General features: G+C 40.0%; 1 protein-coding gene across 4 annotated transcripts; it reads right to left on the bottom strand.

Annotated features, from left to right (window-relative positions):
* Positions 1-803: 803 nt before the first annotated feature.
* On the bottom strand, positions 804-17,839 carry GLT8D1 (glycosyltransferase 8 domain containing 1). 4 transcript variants are annotated; one of them, XM_005310141.5, is made up of 11 exons: positions 17,700-17,839; positions 11,570-11,661; positions 11,358-11,417; positions 11,159-11,257; positions 9,698-9,914; positions 8,367-8,484; positions 6,998-7,082; positions 5,099-5,211; positions 4,275-4,441; positions 3,941-4,053; positions 804-1,667 (listed from the first exon to the last, which is right to left on the bottom strand). In XM_005310141.5, the coding sequence occupies exons 3-11, from the start codon at positions 11,371-11,373 to the stop codon at positions 1,477-1,479; spliced, it is 1,119 nt and encodes a 372-aa protein (XP_005310198.1). In that variant the 5' UTR covers positions 11,374-11,417; positions 11,570-11,661; positions 17,700-17,839; the 3' UTR covers positions 804-1,476. The 4 variants fall into 4 exon arrangements, with proteins under 4 accessions (XP_005310198.1, XP_042717672.1, XP_065409216.1 ...); XM_042861738.2 differs by having other exon boundaries at positions 11,581-11,661; XM_065553144.1 differs by lacking the exon at positions 17,700-17,839 and adding an exon at positions 16,618-16,728.
* Between the last annotated feature and the right edge of the window lie 162 nt (positions 17,840-18,001).

Raw genomic sequence — 18,001 nt, 5'->3', positions numbered from 1 at the left:
GCATGCTGTGACATTTCCTTTAATAGGTCAGTGCTCCCCTGATGAGTTACAAGAAACCAGACAATCACAAAAGAATGTGCCCCAGACAGAATAAGGGATAGTAGATATTAGATATATCTGACAGATATATTAAAAACAAGTTTATTACTAGCCTCAACTTTGCCAGTTCTTGCTGTACAGTGAAACCCCACTATAATGCGCCCCGTGATAATGCGAATTCGGATATAACGCGATCATAAGGTGGCTCCGGCCGCCCCAAGCAAAAAAAAAAAAAAAAAAAGCCTTCCCCACTGCCTCTTCCCATCTACCCCCGCTTCTCCTTTTGGCAAGAAGAGCCATTCACCTCCCCCGCTGCTATGTGCTCTTCCTCTGCCCAACTGACTGGCTTGAAATGGTAAATTTTTGTAACCCTTCTATACCGCGACCTCGCATTTATCGCGATCAAATGTTTTGGACCCCAATCATTGCGTTCTAGCGGGGTTTCCCTGTAATTTGATACTCCATCCAAATGGCAGGAGCAATAGTTAATCACTTGATATTACTTGTTTCAGGCTCTAGAAATTGACATGGTTCTAATTTGAAAACTTAATACTCAAGACATTTTGCATACTTTTCTTTTTAAAATTAATTGAAGTGCCAAGGAAATTAATTTCTTTAGAAAAAATCACATTATTTCTTAATTAAATGCAAAATCTACTGAAACAGACAAGTTTCCACTACTAGACCAAGTACCATTTTCAAGACCAGAATGAGTTTTATATTCATCTGATGCTCAAATTACTTGAACAATTAACCTAAAATCATTTTATTTTTTAACAAAGTTTAGTTTATTCCACACCTTTAAAAACAGTTTGTGTTGCGTAGCAATCACATAAAAAACAATTCTCAGTGAAATAACACTTGAGGAATCGCCTTTGAAAAATATAGATTAAGTTCATATACACAGTGAGACAGTGCAAGAAAGGGTTAAATATAAATGGTGAGTGGGTCTTCATGCAAGAGAAAGTGCCTTTTATAAAGCTCCATATATCAGAGGATAAGATAAGATACCAAGAAACCAGTAGCAACTTTTGATTATAATAAATTGGTGTGCAAGATTTGCGTGTGGCTGTCACCCAGATAAACTGTTCCTACGAACAAGAGACATCTATTTCTGTAGCTGACAAAATATCAAACACAGAAGACTAGCACTGGACTGGAAGAATGTAATTAAAAGGAATTACCTAGCAAAAATTCTAGTTCATGTAGCTGTTTCTCTGCTCTTCATAGTGCGGCTGGACTAAGTTTCCCCAATCGTATTTGAAATAAGTCTTTTTCAGGGATGCAGTTTGGTACAGTTGATCATTTCATCTGAAAATGTACTTTCTCCTGTGCTCCAGAGAAGCAAAGACTGCTCTGTAATACAAATCAGCTGAAAGAAACACTGCTGGCTCCACGAGTTTCCTGAGAAAATGACAATAGTTCATAAAAATCCATTTACTTGGACTCAGAGATCTCAGAGTGTCTGCGGATCAGGCTGAACTTGCCAGTAGGATCCGGGATGTACCACTTCTCCCAGACATCAGCATATGAAGCTGTTCTTCCCCAGGGTTTGAAATGCCCATTCCAATGGAGCAACTTGGCAGCTTTCACAAACTGAGGAGAATACCTTTTTCCAGTGCTAGAGCCTTGTATTGAAAGAGAAGCAATTTGCAACTACACATTAGAACGTGAAATAAAGGCAGTAAAATCATCTTAGCATGCAAGATTTTAACTTCACAGTTATGAGTTGCAGATGCAACAAGGGATGGCCTTCATTTGAGGTATGGGGGACGGGATTGGCAAGTGAGTCAGTCATTACAAATTAAGACTTTTGGGGCCAGATTCTCAGGTATAGCTAAGCACTGCTTTGTGCCATTGCTCCTATTCTGGAGTCGTTGTGGCCTTCCAGTGCACTTCAGAGCATTCTTAGGGCTGCACTACTTGTACTAAAAACTAGGGCTGTCAAGTGCTTAAAACAATTAATTGTGTTAAACAATAATAGAATACCATTTATTTAAATATTGTTGGATGTTTTCTACATTTTTTAATATATTGATTTCAATTATAAGAGAATAAAGTGGTACAGTGCTCATTTTATATTTATTTTTGATTACAAGTATTTGCACTGTAAAAAAAGATTTTTCAATTCACCTAATACTATACAAGTACTGTAGTGCAATCTCTTTATCATGAAAGTTTAACTTATAAATGTAGAATTATGTACCAAAAAAACTGCATTCAAAAATAAAACAATGTAAAATTTTAGAGGCTACAAGTCCACTCAGTCCTACTTCTTGTTCAGCCAATTGCTCAGACAAACAAGTTTGTTTATATTTGCAGGAGATAATGCTGCCCACTTCTTGTTTGCCTGTTCTCACTTTTTCAGGTGATGTATTTTCATGACACTGTTGTAGCCGGCATCGCAAGATATTTACGTGCCAGATCCATTAAAGATTCATATGTCCTTTCATGCTTCAACCACCATTCGAGGGGACACGCGTCCATGCTGAAGATGGGTTCTGCTCAATAACAATCCAAAGCAATGCGGATCAACACATGTTCATTTTCATTATCTGGATCAGATATCACCAGCAGAAGGTTGACTTTATTTTTTGGTGATGTGGGTTCTGTAATTTCCGCATCAGACTGTTGCTCTTTTAAGACTTCTAAAAGCATGCTCCACACCTTGTCCCTCTCAGATTTTGGAAAGCACATCAGATTCTTAAACCTTGGGTCAAGTACTGTAGCTATCTTTAGAAATCTCACACTGGTACCTTCTTTGCATTTTGTCAAATCTGCAGTGAAAGTGTTCTTAAAATTAACAGGTGCTGGGTTATCATCCGAGAGTGCTATAACATGAAATATATGGCAGAATGCAGGTAAAATAGAGCATGGGACACACAATTCTCCTCCAAGTTCACAAATTTCATTAACACTTTTTTTTTTTTAACGAGCATCGTCAGCATGGAAGCATGTCCTCTGGAATGGTGGCCGAAGCACGAAGGGGCATATGAATGTTTAGCATAGCTGGCACATAAATACCTTACAGTGCCAGCTACCATGCAAATTCCTGTTCTCACTTTCTGATAACATTGTAAATAAGAAGATGGGAGTATTATCTCCTGTAAATGTAAACAAACTTGTTTCTCTTAGCGATTGGCTGAACAAGAAGTAGGACTGAGTGGACTTGTAGGCGCTGAAGTTTTACAATGTTTTGTTTTTGAGTGCAGTGATGTGACAAAAATATCTACATTTGTGAGTTGCACTTTCACGACAACGATTGAAAAATACTATTTCTGTTTATCATTTTTACAGTGTAAATATAATAAAAAATATACTTTGATTTCAGTTACAATACAGAATACTATATATATGAAAATGTAGAAAAACATCCAAAATATTTAATTAAATTTCAATTGGCATTCTATTGTTTAACAGCGCAATTAAAATTGCGATTAATCACGATTAATTTTTTTTAGTTAATTGCGTGAGTTAACTGTGATTAATCGACAGCCCTAATAAAAACACAAAGTATGATCCACAGGCATTTGAGTTGAAATGGCAGCTCTGTTCTTCCAAATATACTATGAGGACACATCAGAGGGCATCTTCCAATATATTAAATGCGTTTAATAATGTAGAAAACTTGAAAGTAAGTTCAGCTTGTGTAAGCCCCCTGGCAGCTTAAAAAGCAGCAATCATTGGTTCTGAAATGAGGCTGCAGGAGCACTGAAAGTGGGGAGAACAGTGTAAAGCAGAAAAAGATGCGTCCCTGCCCTCCCCCTGGGGGAAGGGGGGAAGAAAAGGTCAATTTGCTGCATCAACACAACATTCAGCTATAGACCTGACAGAATGCAGGTGTGGAGGTAGTAAGCATAGCAGGAGGGAATAAGGTGTCAGAATTTCATTTCATACATACCAAGATGTCGGACATTCCACATGGGATCAATATTAGAATGTTGCTTGTAAAATACAATTAGCAGTGGTGGTGTGGCAATGCTACCTGCCAGAGTTCTGCTGTATAAGTCCTCTCTAGAGGGGGAGATGAAGTTATTAGCTGAGGGTGCAGATACAGCTCTAGAATGGTTAATTTTCATATAACTACTTCACAGAGGAAGAGCATGCTGCATTCTGTCTGGCTAGCTACTTCTGTAGACCCCACTATCCTTCATTCCACAGTGAATCTTCATCACAGTAACCCCAACCCCAACCCCAACCCCTGACTTGTCTACACCCGATTTCTGTATACTTACGCTACATTAAGTGTCATCCATTTCTCCAATTGCTTAGTGATGTTCTGTAGTTTCCATTCTGTTAGATTAGCAACAATGATCCCTGGATTGAAAGAGCAGGTGCTGGCTTTCATGGCGAGCTTCCGGATTGTTTGTTTCTTATAGTCTAAAAATCCAATATAATTGTACTGAAAACAGAGCAAAACGTGGATTTTAGTTTTAACTGCTCCCAAATAAAATGCTCCCTCCCCCCTGCTCCATCACAGTTAAAAAAAATTTCAGGACCACTGGTAGAGCAGAGGATTGTTGTGTGGATAAAATATTTTTCCCTTCCTTTAGTACAGGATAGAGCCTGTGGTTTAAGAGGTACGACAACGTGTAAAACTTTCACTATAAAAGTTTTCTTATGCTTTCAGGAACACTCATTCACCTTAATACCTAAAATCTAAGATATCACCAATCTCACCACTAGTCGAGCATATTATATGCACACACAAACTAAATCTTATCTATAGAATGTTAAGTTCTAGACTGCACGTTCTTCACAGCAGCATCTTACTCCCATTGTACAGCACAGTTGTAAATTCAAAGAGCTCTGATTATGTCTCTACTTTTGAATGTGATCTCAACTTGGCTTTCAGTTGTGCCCACAACTAACCACAGGTGCAATACTTCAGGGGCATTTTATAGCACTTGACCATCTGAGTAACTAATTTGTGGGTACAGTCAGATACTTGACTTCCAAGTGCCATAAAATTTATCAGCAAGTAAGTTGGAACAAACTCAGAGGCCAATTCTGAAAATGAGAGTCTGAAATATTGATATTTTATCTGAACTGTTCAGACCTGATTCCCTGCTCCACGGATGGCAAATTTATTAGACGTTGAGTCACAGTCATCTGCAAATGCAGCTGCATGGCCAGGTTTCAGTGGTGTGTTGTGAAGTTCAAGGATATCATCTGAAAAATTCAAACCAAGTAGAGAATCAAAACACAAATATTGCTTAAGCTTTAGTTCATATGCTTTTTGTACACTCTGTTCCAGTGTTGATACCAACACAATCTTACCCAACTCAAAACAGAGCTACATCTTTTTAAACAAGAAATAGGGCCAGGACAATTAAATGTTTAAAAATATATTCCTTTAAATACAGTACATGCCAGTTATACACAAGCTTACATTATGTGGAAGTATACCTCTAACTCCTGCATCTCAAATTCTACTCTGGCCAAATCACCCTGCTGATCACTGGGGGCCTAATGCAACTCCCACTGAATACAACAGGAGCTGATATCAAAACCCAGGTCTTTTGTTTGAGAAATGGATTTTACATTAGAAATCATACATAATATAAAGCAGAGGTGGGCAAACTACGGCCCACGGGCCACATCCGGTCCACGGGACCCTCCTGCCTGGCCCCTGAGCTCCTGGCCTGGGAAGCTCCTGGCCTGGGAAGCTACTTCCCCCGCAGCCTCAGCTCGCTCTGCCGCTGGTGCAATGCTCTGGGCGGTGGGGCTTCGAGCTCCTGGAGCAGCGCAGCTGCAGAGCCACAGCCTGACCCGGTGCTCAGTGCTGCGCGGCTGGCTCCAGCCAGGCGGTGCGGCTGCCTATCCTGGTGCTCTGGGCGGCGCGGCTGTAGCGCCGCCAGCCACCAGTGCTCCAGGCAGCGCGGTAAGGGGGCAGGGAGGATGGATAGAGGGCAGGGGAGTTCGGGGTGGTGGTTGGGGGTGGGGGTGTGGATAGGGGTCGGGGCGGTCAGAGGGCGGGGAACGGGGTTGAATGGAGGCAGGAGTCCCCAGGGGGCAGTCAGGGAGGGAGGGGGGGTTGGATGGGGTGGCGGGGGGCAGTCAGGGGCAGGGGTTCCAGGGGCGGTCAGGGAGAAAGGGTGGTTGGATGGGGCAGGGGTCCCAGAGGGTCAGTCAGGAATGAGAGGAGGGGTTGGATGGGGTGGCGGGGGCTATCAGGGGACAGGGAACGGGGGGGTTGGATGGGCCAGGAGTCCGGGGGGGGGCGGCTGTCAGGGGGCAAGAAGCAGGAGGGGGTGGGGCCGGGCCATGCCTGGCTGTTTGGGGAGGCACAGCCTCTGCTAACCGGCCCTCCATACAATTTTTGAAACCCGATGCGGCCCTCAGGCCAAAAAGTTTGCCCGCCCCGATATAAAGGGAGTGAAATGAAAAACAATCTGAAAAAAAAAAGTCAAGTCCCTTGTTTGTTGCTGTGGTCTTGTTAGGTAAAGAATTTTCTCCCTAGAACACTGCAAGATTCACTAGGGAACTGAGAATTCTACAGTAGTTTTACTGCTAAAGTTGAAAGAACTTAAATTTTTATTTTTATAATAAAATACTCCTTTTGTGGGAGATTTAAACAGTTAGTAGAAATTAACATTAACATTGTCAAAGAAAAGGTGTTAAGAAAATCATGAGTTTTATTTTGCATATATAAAATATATTTTAGATGCTAAAATTACAGTAACATCAACACTATCTTAACAACTTGGTTAAACTAGACAAGGTACAAATATGAGAGCCAGCAATCTTTATGCTTCACCAGGGCAAAAACTGACCAAGTAGGGATAGGAAAAAGTTTCTTCTGAATGTATAGACTTGCACAGATTAGGTGCATTTATAGGGTTATTGCACCTTTACATGGGGCAGAAGCATTTGGCTAATTTCTGAGACAGGATAGTGAACTGTATCCATTCCACCAAGGCAATTCCTCTTCACTTAGGAAGAAAATGTTCAGTACCTTGCACTATTACATCATCATCCATGTATATGGCCTTCTCTGCATGAGGAACGAACATAGGTAAGTAGAATCTTGCAAAGGTTAACTGTGAACACAAGCAAGCAAGAGAAATGAGTGACAGAGTAATGGGGAACTCTAACTGACATCCCAGCCACTAATTTTCTGGAAATGCCAGTACCCATGACAACATATGCAACAAAAGAAAAATAACCATCAAGGATGGGAGTTTTTTGCATTTTCAAAAAAACAGGTAAGGGCAGAATTTTCAAAAGTACCTAAATGACTTAGGAGCACAAGCTCCATTGAAAATCAGTGGAACTAAGTCACTTCGACCCAGATCCTCAGAGGTAGTAAGACTTCTAACTGCCCTTAATTTAGGAGCCTAAGTACCACTGTGGATCTGGGCATTAGGCTCTTTTGAATATCACAGCCTAAATGTTCGTACAACACTTCGGAAATATAAAGTGCTCCATATGGCCCTGCTTCTACAATGCAGTTAACTAGCCAGAGCACCTCCACAGAACTGCACTAACTCAGTGGAACTCCACACAAATGCAGGGATCAGTGCTAGCAGATCACATTTCAGAACTGGGGCCTACCTGATCTGTTTTAAAATATTTTGCTTATAATAGGAAAAATTAAGTTGGTGTATCGTATTTCTTGGAATAACCAGCTATAATTGAATGATTCACTCATATTAATCATGACTAGATGCAAAGGGTTAATAATGTAATCAATGGACATTTATATAATACTTGTTATCCTGAAAGATCCCATTATACCAAGGAATTATATTTCTCACTAATGAAATGTAGCAATCTTTGGGTTCCAGAGCACACCAGCATTTTGCCTTAGTTTGGGATAGGAAGGGAATGACTCCTAATCCAAATGAAAATGTAGGTGGATTTTAGGGAACCAGAATGTAGTTATCCAAATTGGAAAATGAACAGGACTTTGGAGTTAATACTTCTATTCTTGTGAAAAGAGCTCTGGGATATTTAACCACAAATTATCTGAAGAGATAGCATGTCCGACTGCAGAGCATCCCCTGCTGGTACATTGGTTTAGTACAGAATCAGAAGAGTGCCATATATTTAATTACCACAGACACTACCTAGCGTTAATCTCTATGGGGTAGGTTGTGCCTGCCTCATTATTTCTAAACTGAATATACAATTAAGTTTGGACAAGAAGCAAACTTTCACATCTATGAAAATACAGGTTAAAAACACACAGAGAATAAAGCTATAAAATAATAGCTATAAATCACAGATCTGTCCAGATATAACTAGTACGTCCGCCTACATCATTTATCAACATATGTTACCACTGATTCATATTTACAACAAATAACCAGCATCATACTCACTGGTTTTATGGAATCTGCCTGTTCAGACTCCACTTTCACTTTCCCTTCCAAAACACGAGGGTCGAAATCCAAAATTCGGTATTTCACCTTTTTCAGAGCAGTTTTACTCAGCCACGCCCTGCCCAGGGAAGAGAGGAAGAGGAGTCGCACATTTACAAAAAAGAATAAGCATGGTTAAATGAGAAATGAGATCAAATTAAACCAGAAATAAAGAGGAGATCATCCAAATGATAACGATACAAATAAGTGTTGGTCTGGTTACTCTAGCTTGGTTGTTTTCCCTAGCTATAAAATGTGCATGTAGTATATAATCTATTTGACTTTAGTACAGTGCTGTATGGATACAGAGGTCTGCCTATATAGATGCAGGATTGTGGCCCTAGGTGCTGGCTAATGGAATTTTCTGAGATTTACTTTTCAAGTCATTATAGTATTTAGCATCAGAAACTCACGCTCCCATTACAAAAAGCGTTACTCAAGATAATCAGTGTTAACTTTGACCTTCCAGTTAACTGGAGAAGGGAGATGGGGAAGGCAGAAAAGGGTCAAACATCAATCTAAAAATCAGGACACTTCACTGCTAGGGCTCATCTTTCTATGATGGAACCTGTCTTCTATTAAAAAAATAATTTCCTCTGTCTCATGTTTAACCTGTTTTCTTTAAGCATGCACACCCGCAAAGTGGGATATCATTCCTCTGCCATATTTATGGAAGCAAATTTCTTACATTTCTTTTTTTAATGGTGTAAATTGAAATCTCTTACTAAATATCCCACCATTTGTGGCAGTTTTTTTGTGTGCAGCTGAAAGTCAAACAAATAAAAGAAGGATCAAGGGCCTCATACTGAGAAGTCAATGGGAGATAAGGGCACTCAGGACTTCAGAAAATTGGGACCTAAAATGAATACTAGTCATTGTGGGAACAAGACAAACATGGGAAGAACCTGAATCCTTGGAAACTCTGGATTTTCTTGGCTCACTGGTTTTGACAGGTCCTCAGTGTTTACTTGTTGTAGTAAATTTTTTTTAAGTTAGGAAACAAAGAACACAGAAATCAAGCAAAGCAGAGCTATTCCACGCAGACTGCAGTCTACACCTGGAATGTTACCAGGGAGGGCGACTGTAGCAGACAGAATATACAATTTCAAGAGGCACCTACAGCTGCTTCCTGAAAAAGAAATGATCACAAGGTCGGGTAATAAAGCAAACAGGTAGGATTGCAATCAGTTTTCAAAGGTCTGGATTGTTGGACCAGATGGTGTTTTCCTCTTCTGAAAGTTAATCCTGTCTGACATTAATGCAACAAGCTGAATCTGGAAAGCACAGTTTACCTCAAATGGTCCACTGTATCATTTAGAGTGACAATATGGAACACCACGTTGGATTTTGTGTTATGATAAATGCTGTTCATGGCTGCAATTACACCTCCAAGCCTGTCATCCGATGCTGTAATGACCACAGGAATTTCCTGATCATTTATTTCGTCAGTCAGCCTTTGAGGAGCCTCGGGTATGAAATCTATAGGCTGGAGTCCTAATGGACTTGAATCTACAGGACAAGAGAATGGAATTATATATATTTGTTCTACAAATAAATAGATTATTAGTGTTTGAAAATTCTTAACACCTCCAATTATTTCTATTTATACTGTTCTTAGTGACCCCAAGCAGGGATCAGAACTATTACAAGTTTTTAAAGCTAGGTTTTGTACAAACTTGTAATAGTAAAGACAATCCAAGCCCTGAACTTGTCATCTATATTAATCACAACACATGAAAATTACAACAATAATATTATGCAGACATATAGGTTTCAACTCCCCAATGAGCCAGCATGGCAGGGTACATAGGAACATCAGAGCTCAGATTAAATTCCTTCCTTCATTCTTTAATTTCAAGGCTTTAGTAACACAGAGAGCTAAAGTGGGTCTTAGATACAATGAGCTGCACTCTCAGCTCAGTGCATGGTCTCCCTCGCTTCTACCCTTCCCAGCACCATCCTCTCTTCCAACTCTCTTTCTAATTCCTCTGAGACAGAAACCAAGGAAACACCATATTAATGCTGCTATGGTGTCATCTACTCCCCCAGCTGACACTACACGAGTGTCTCACAGGCCTCCTAGATATCTAAAATGACCTAAACTGAACCCACAACTATTTATGCCTGCAATGTGCAGATACAAAAATGGATGTTGGTATTTTAAATTAGCCAATTGAACAGATTACCTAGGAATATGGTAAATTCTCCATCAATTGGAGTCTTTATATCAAAACTGGATATTTTTGAAATTATTGGACGCCATGCAGGAATCACTGGATTAAATTCTATGCCCTTTGTTAGGCAGAGTGTCAGACTTGATGGTCATAATGGCCCCTTCTGGTCTTAAAATCTATGAATGTCTGACTTGAGATACATAGCAATACTACTGCATCATCAAAGCTGTCATTTTTCACTAAATGTAGCTGCAGCACAAACTGCTGGATTCCATCTGTATTTACATAGTCGTGACCTCATTACAATGAAGTCTACAGCAGACACCCTCATCAGGACCAAATTCCTCTTAGTTCTGAGGAAGTTAGTAAAAATCTAATGTTAATGGAGTACAGACATAAAATTTAGACAAAAAGACAGGAAATCCATGCATTCAAAATACACTTCATTATAGAAGGGATCTATTGTTATTACATTGCAGAAACCATTTTAGTATGGCAGAGGTTTGTTTCGGATTAGGTATGCATTGTGATACTGATCTGAAAAAAAAACTCATTAATATATAAAAAAAGCAACTGTACCTGCTACATCTCGTTTCAAAAAGTCACTGAGACCTAGAAGATTGTGATGCAGAACTAATAAAAATATAACAATAGCAAGTACAAGGATGGCAATGTTCACTGAAACAGAGAAGAGAAAGGTAATTAGGATAATCTCACAGGTCAGTAAAAGCTAACAGCACAAAAGTTCTTTATTTATCTGCTTGTTTTAAATATGTACCTTTTCTGAATGTCATTTTTCCCTTGTGTCTTTGTTTATAAGTGAAGCCTCTTTACAAACCTGTAAGAGGAAAACATACAACAGTTACATTCCACTGCCTGCACATGCATATGGGAGACACGCTATGACTGAGGGTGTCAAAAATTTGTCACAGAACATGGTGAATATGCCTCTATTCATGAGCTAAAACTGTATTGTATTTTAATGCTCACCAGGTACTTGCAGCTAAGTAGGCATCCAGCTAGGGTGCCACCTCTAAGGGGGACATTCCATGTAATGAGAGGGAAAGAAACAAAGTGTCCATCTGGGGAGGAGGAATAAATAGTAAATTATGTTAAATTAGTACTTATACAGTGCTTTTCATCCACAGATCGCAAAGCACTTTATGAAGGTGGGCAAGTATCATAATCCCCATTTTACTGACAGAGAAACTGAGGCAGAGGGGCTACGTGATTTGCCCAAGCTCATCCTGCAAGTCAACGGCAAGGCTAAGCATAAATGCAGGTCTCCTGACTCCTAGTTCTGTGCCCCATCCACTTGAACGTGTTTACAGATTGAGAGAGTGTCCACTCAGATGGGGGTGGAGACAAAGATGAAGAACAGAACAATGTTTTAGTGGAGATAATCCCCATTTTGCCTTAACCCAAACTTACTGTCAACTGGAAAAAGTGCATTTTTCCAGAAAAGACATGATGACTACATGATGAATTATGCAAATCCTTGAGCTATCAAACTAGCTCTGCATGGAAATACTTTAACATTCAGTTTGCACACCACTGAAACAACAGATCTCTTTTGTCTGTCAGGCACAGTCTGTACGGCTTCTGGAGACTATGAATAGGTTCTTCTGAAGTGGAGCCAAACTATCCAACTATCCAAGCAAGACAGTGTCTCAGGAGCAGGGCAAATACACACACATATTTCCTCCAAAAGAGGCTAGGAAACCTTTTGATAAGTATAGTGCATTCTTTGCTCATTTAAATTCCTAGCAAAACATGTTATGCATTTTTCAAAACATGTCAGAATCTACACACCCCTAACGTAATGGAAGAACAGCAGCTGCAAGATCCCACACAGGACAATTGAAAAAAACAGTATAAGAACAGGTATGGCCATCAGTTTATGGAAGAAAAAACAAATAAACCTAAAGGCAGGATGCAACTTCTATACTACTTCACTTATAAAGACCACTACTGTAATTCTTGTATGGAATGTAGGAAAGTCAGGATATATGGCTCAAACATACTTATTCATCACTTAACTATGATGATGATCACAAATGTAGAACACAAAGTACACATCCTGTAGAACGCCACTTAGCTTTCCAAATAACTTGTAGAAAACATTTACACTACTTTATAGAAAGTTTGCAATAGGTTGAAAAAGTGCTACATTAAATCAGCCACTGCAAAATCTGCAACTGGAAATAACAAATCACACAGAGAAAACACTTTGGCTCTATGTTACACATAATAGCCGTGCTAGTGCTGTTTTATTCCAGCTAGGGACTTTAACATCTCACACACATATCAAACAAGCCCCACATACCTTGGCATAACATTATACATACAACACTGTCAAAGCTGTCAGCAAAAGAATGTAATCTAGCTTAGTTTTTTTTATACATAGAAATCGCTCTGTTGTGAGTCCTCACCTAAAACCTAAACATGCTGCAATACTCTATTAGCAGATCCCCAGCACTCACTGTGAACCTAATATGATAAATCAACCTATGGAGGAAAACCAACTTCTCAAGGAAACTGGTTTCAAGTTTCTCAAGTTATTTGAAATGCTAAGGGAAAAATATTTTTTAAAAAACCTACCTATGAAATAGGGCTGTCAATTAATCATAGTTAACTCACGCGATTAACTCAAAAACATTAATCACGATTTTTAAAATTAATCATTATTAACCACAGTTTTAATCACATTGTTAAACAATAGAATACCAATTGAAATGTGTTAAATATTTTTGCATGTTTTTCTACATTTTCAAATACACCTCTACCCCGATATAACGCTGTCCTCAGGAGCCAAAAAATCTTACTGCGTTATAGGTGAAACCGCGTTATACTGAACTTGCTTTGATCCGCCGGAGTCCGCCCTCCCCGGAGCGCTGCTTTACCGCATTATATCCAAATTCGTGTTATATCGGGTCGCGTTATATCGGGATAGAGGTGTATACTGATTTCAGTTACAACACAGAATACAAAGTGTGCAATGCTCACTTTATTATTTTTATTACAAATATTTCCACTGTAAAATGATAAATAATATTTTTCAATTCACCTCATACAATCTCTTTATCATGAAAGTGCAACTTACAAATGTAGATTTTTTTTGTTATGTGACTGCACTCAAAAACAAAACGATGTAAAACTTTAGAATCTACAAGTCCACTCAGTCCTACTTCTTGTTCAGCCAATTGCTAAAACAAACAAATTTGTTTACATTTATGGGAGATAATGCTGCCTGCTTCTTATTTACAATGTCACCAGAAAGTGAGAACAGGCGTTTGCATGGGATTTTTGTAGCTGGCATTGCAAGGTATTTACATGCCAGATATGCTAAACATTCATATGTCCCTTCATGCTTCAGCCACCATTCCAGAGGACATGCTTCCATGCTGATGACGCACATTAAAAAAATAATGCATTAATTAAATTTGTGACTGAACTCCTTGGGGGAGGATTATATATCTCCAGCTCTATTTTACCCACATTCTGCCATATATTTCAGGTTATAGTATTCTCAGATGATGACTCAGCACATGTTGTTCATTTTAAGAACACTTTCGCTGTAGATTTGACAAAATGCAAAGAAGATACCAATGTGAGATTTCTAAAGTACTCGATCCAAGGTTTAAGAATCTGAAGAGCCTTCCAAAATCTGAGAGGGTGTTGCTCTGGATTTGAGGGATGTCTATACCCCAGAATGTGATGAAGTTAATTGCAACCATAGAACATGTAGTTAAGGGTTAATTTGGAGACAGGCTTTCAGAAGCAATGTCATATCTAGCTGGCAGTTTCTGCTAATCAGAATGGGAGGAGGGGAAAACAAGTAAACAACTGAGAAAACCTTGGAGGTTGGAAAACCTGGACGCCTCTGATATTAAAAGTTTATTGAAAGTAAGAAAAGTGATGTTATAGTAGAGGTCATTGTGATCTATGTGTTTTGTAGAAGTTAGTTATAAAAGATTAGCTAATACAGTGTACTTTGGAGCAGTCCTCTGAAATCATCTTGAGAGACGTTTTTTCTGATACCTTTGCTCCCAGGTGGGTGAGCAACTGGCCATTGTGAACCTGCTGTTAATTACTCAATACTGTTCCAGATGTTAGGTAAATATCTGGGATGTTTTCAATTTATTGCTTATGTTTGTGTGTGCTTAAATATAATAAACTTCAATGTTAGACAAGAGCATGCTTACTCTTATCAGACAGAATTGCTATGTTCCTGCTGATTTATTCCTTACACCACCTGGAGTGACATAGTTAAGTTGCCCCTGCTGGGGGTTCTGAAAACCCTGGGTAACAAGAGATGAGGTGTGGAGCACGCTTTCAGAAGTCTTAAAAGAGCAACACTCCACTGCAAAAAGTACAGAATCCGAACCACCAAAAAAGAAAATAAACCTTCTGCTAGTGGCATCTGACTCAGATTATTAAAATGAACATGCATCAGTCTGCACTGCTTTGGATTGTTATCGAGCAGAACCTGTCATCAGCATGAATAACACCAACAGACCCCGGTTGTTGGTGGGCAGGATCAAACCGGGGACATCTGGACCTTAGTGCATGAACGTCTATCGCATGAGCTAAAAGCCAAATGGCTCTAGCTAAGGTTGTAGAGTAGACTCATTAATTGCTCTCTAAGTGGTCTCGGAGCCACTAGATGGACAGAACACCACACCCAGAAGGTGTGTGGGTTACACATGTCCTCTGGAATGGTGGATGAATCATGAAGGGACACATGAATCTTTAGCGCATCTGGCATGTAAATATCTTGCAACGCCAGCTGCAACAGTGCCATGCAAACACCGGTTTTCACTTTCAGGTGACATTGTGAACAAGAAGCAGGTAGCATTATCTCTTGCAAATGTAAACAAACTTATCTGTCTGAGTGATTGGCTGAACAAGAAACAGAACTGAGTGGACTTGTAGGCTCTAAAGTTTTACATTGTTTTATTTTTGAATGCAGTTATTTTTTGTACAAAATTCTACATTTGTAAGTACAACTTTCATGAAAAAGAGATTGCACTACAGTACTTGTATTAGGTGAATTGAAAAATACTATTTCTTTTTTTTTTTTACAGTGCAAACATCTGTAATAAAAAATAAATATAAAGTGAGCACTGTATACATTGTATTCTGTGTTGTAATTGAAATCAATATATTTGAAAATGTAGAAAACATCCAAAATATTTAAATAAATGATATTCTATTATTAACTGTGCAATTAATCGTGATTAATTTTTTTAATCACTTAACATTCCTACTATGAAACATGCTTTACTGAAGTCTTTTTAAGTGATTAAAAACAAAGCAGTGTTAGACAAAAACATAAAGACATGCCTCATTTATTAGTATGCAAAGTCAGAAAAGTAAACCCACTCTGAACAGTTTCCAGAGCAGTAAAAAAATGCAGTTTATTATCTTCCTACACAAAAACAGAAAAATTGTTTATTCATTGCTCAAAGTCTCTCTCCACACAGCAAATATGCAATATATGGGCCGGATTTTATAAACATTTGCTCAAATACATAATTTCATTGAGGTCATGTGGACTTCTCATGCAAACAAGGGATTGGGCCCTACAATAATTATAGACAGAAAGAGAGTCATTGTGTGTGTATAATTATTACATAAATGTACATGTTTTTCTACGTCCTTTAATAGAACCAGAAATGGTTTTGATTAAAGTATTGAGTATTTACTTTTTCTGAAAATACTTTCAGTGAAGACATATCCCCCCCGACTCACAAATACTGATGCACGTTCTTTTCGTTACATATAAGTAGCCCCATTCAAGTCAATGGAACTGCTCACAAGCATAAAGTTAAGCACATGCATTAGGTGTTTTCAGGATAAGACATAAGTGTATAATCAAGGGCTACACAGATGCTAAAAAAGGTAAGCATTGTGATCTTTTTTTCCTCTTTACAAATTAAGCAAATAGCAAGAGTTTATCACAACTAAACATGTTTACCCTCAGACTTAATGATACAACTACAACCTTTGGTGGAATCTCATTTGTGCTAAACTACCTTGTGAGCAGTACAGAACTAGTTGTATTGAACATCAGATTTGCAGTCCCTATATATATATATATATCTTGATTATCAGTGGTTGTCACACTCTCTGAAACTGAAGACCCCCTTTTCTGTTTTTAGGAGGGAAAAGGAAAAATTAGAAAGCTCCTTGTCAAATGCTTACATCTTTTACAAAGAACTACGAAAAAGTGTTGGCGCTTCAGGAACCCTCCCTCACCACCAAAATAATTTCAGATGTGACACATGTATGGCCCAGAGATAGAGTGGAGCCTATTTCTTAATGATTCATCTGTTGCAGAACTGCACGGTTTAACACAGGGGTTCTTAAATTGGGGATCAGAACCCCTCAGGGAGTCACAAGGTTATTACGGGGGGGGGGGGGGGGGGGGCGAGCTGTCAGCCTCCACCCCAAACCCTGCTTTGCTTCCAGCATTTATAATGGTGTTAAATATGTAAAAAAGTGTTTTTAATTTATAAGGGGGGGGGGGTTGCACACAGAGGCTTGCTATGTGAAAGGGGTCACCGGTACAAAAATTTGAGAATCACTGGTTTAACAGGCTCTAAGGGACCATTGCCCAGTGAACAAATTTAACGTTCTTGCATCAGCATGGTAGGTCCCACACAGTTTAACTACATAGGTAATATCCCCACGAAGGCAGAAACAGCCCAGCTGGAACGCAGGCTACATGCCCAGCCTTGCAGACCTCAAGCGGGTAACATGTATATTTTAGACAAAGCACCCGATGTTTTCAGTCGCCTGCACCATACTGTGGGGCAGATCATGTGCCAAGGCAGGGGTGCTGCCAGGACTGCTTTGCCCAGGGCTGCGCTTTCTCTGGTGCCTGCCGAGCGGCACTGCTCACCCTTGCCCCCCGCAGCGATTGGTGCAGGGCTTAATTTGTAATGAAAAGGGTGCCTGGGCTCAAGCAATTTTTTTCCATTCACACCTGGTGCAGCAAGCCCAGAGGTGCCGGGTCTATGAACTGCCAAGCCCCAAGTACTGGATCGGTGCCCCTGCCCTGGGGAGCGGGGGGGGGGGGAGGGACCGAGACAGCCGCGGTGCTGAGACACCTTACCTGCGTGCCCGGGGAGTCGGGCTCCTCGCGCTCCCGGTCCTCGCCGCCAGGCAGCCCAGAGCCAAGTGCCAGCTCAACACAACACAGCGCTAGCCGCAGCAGCAGGCGGCTGTCAGCGGTTGGCCGGTTCTCGGGTATCCACCGCGCCGCCTGATTACAGAACAAGAACTGTGCGCCCCAATATTATTTAGGAAAGCACGTTAGACCTAGCACATCATAGGGCCACCCTCAAACCCGAGCTTGGAGCGAAGGGAAACAGCCCAGCCAGCGCACGTTCCGTCCGGCAGTGTGTTAGACACACC

Source organism: Chrysemys picta, chromosome 7 (genome assembly GCF_011386835.1).
Source record: "Chrysemys picta bellii isolate R12L10 chromosome 7, ASM1138683v2, whole genome shotgun sequence".
In the NCBI taxonomy this organism is placed as follows: Eukaryota; Metazoa; Chordata; order Testudines; family Emydidae; genus Chrysemys; species Chrysemys picta.
The sequence above is the reverse complement of the archived record's forward strand: the minus strand, read 5'-3'. Positions and strand labels throughout refer to the sequence as shown.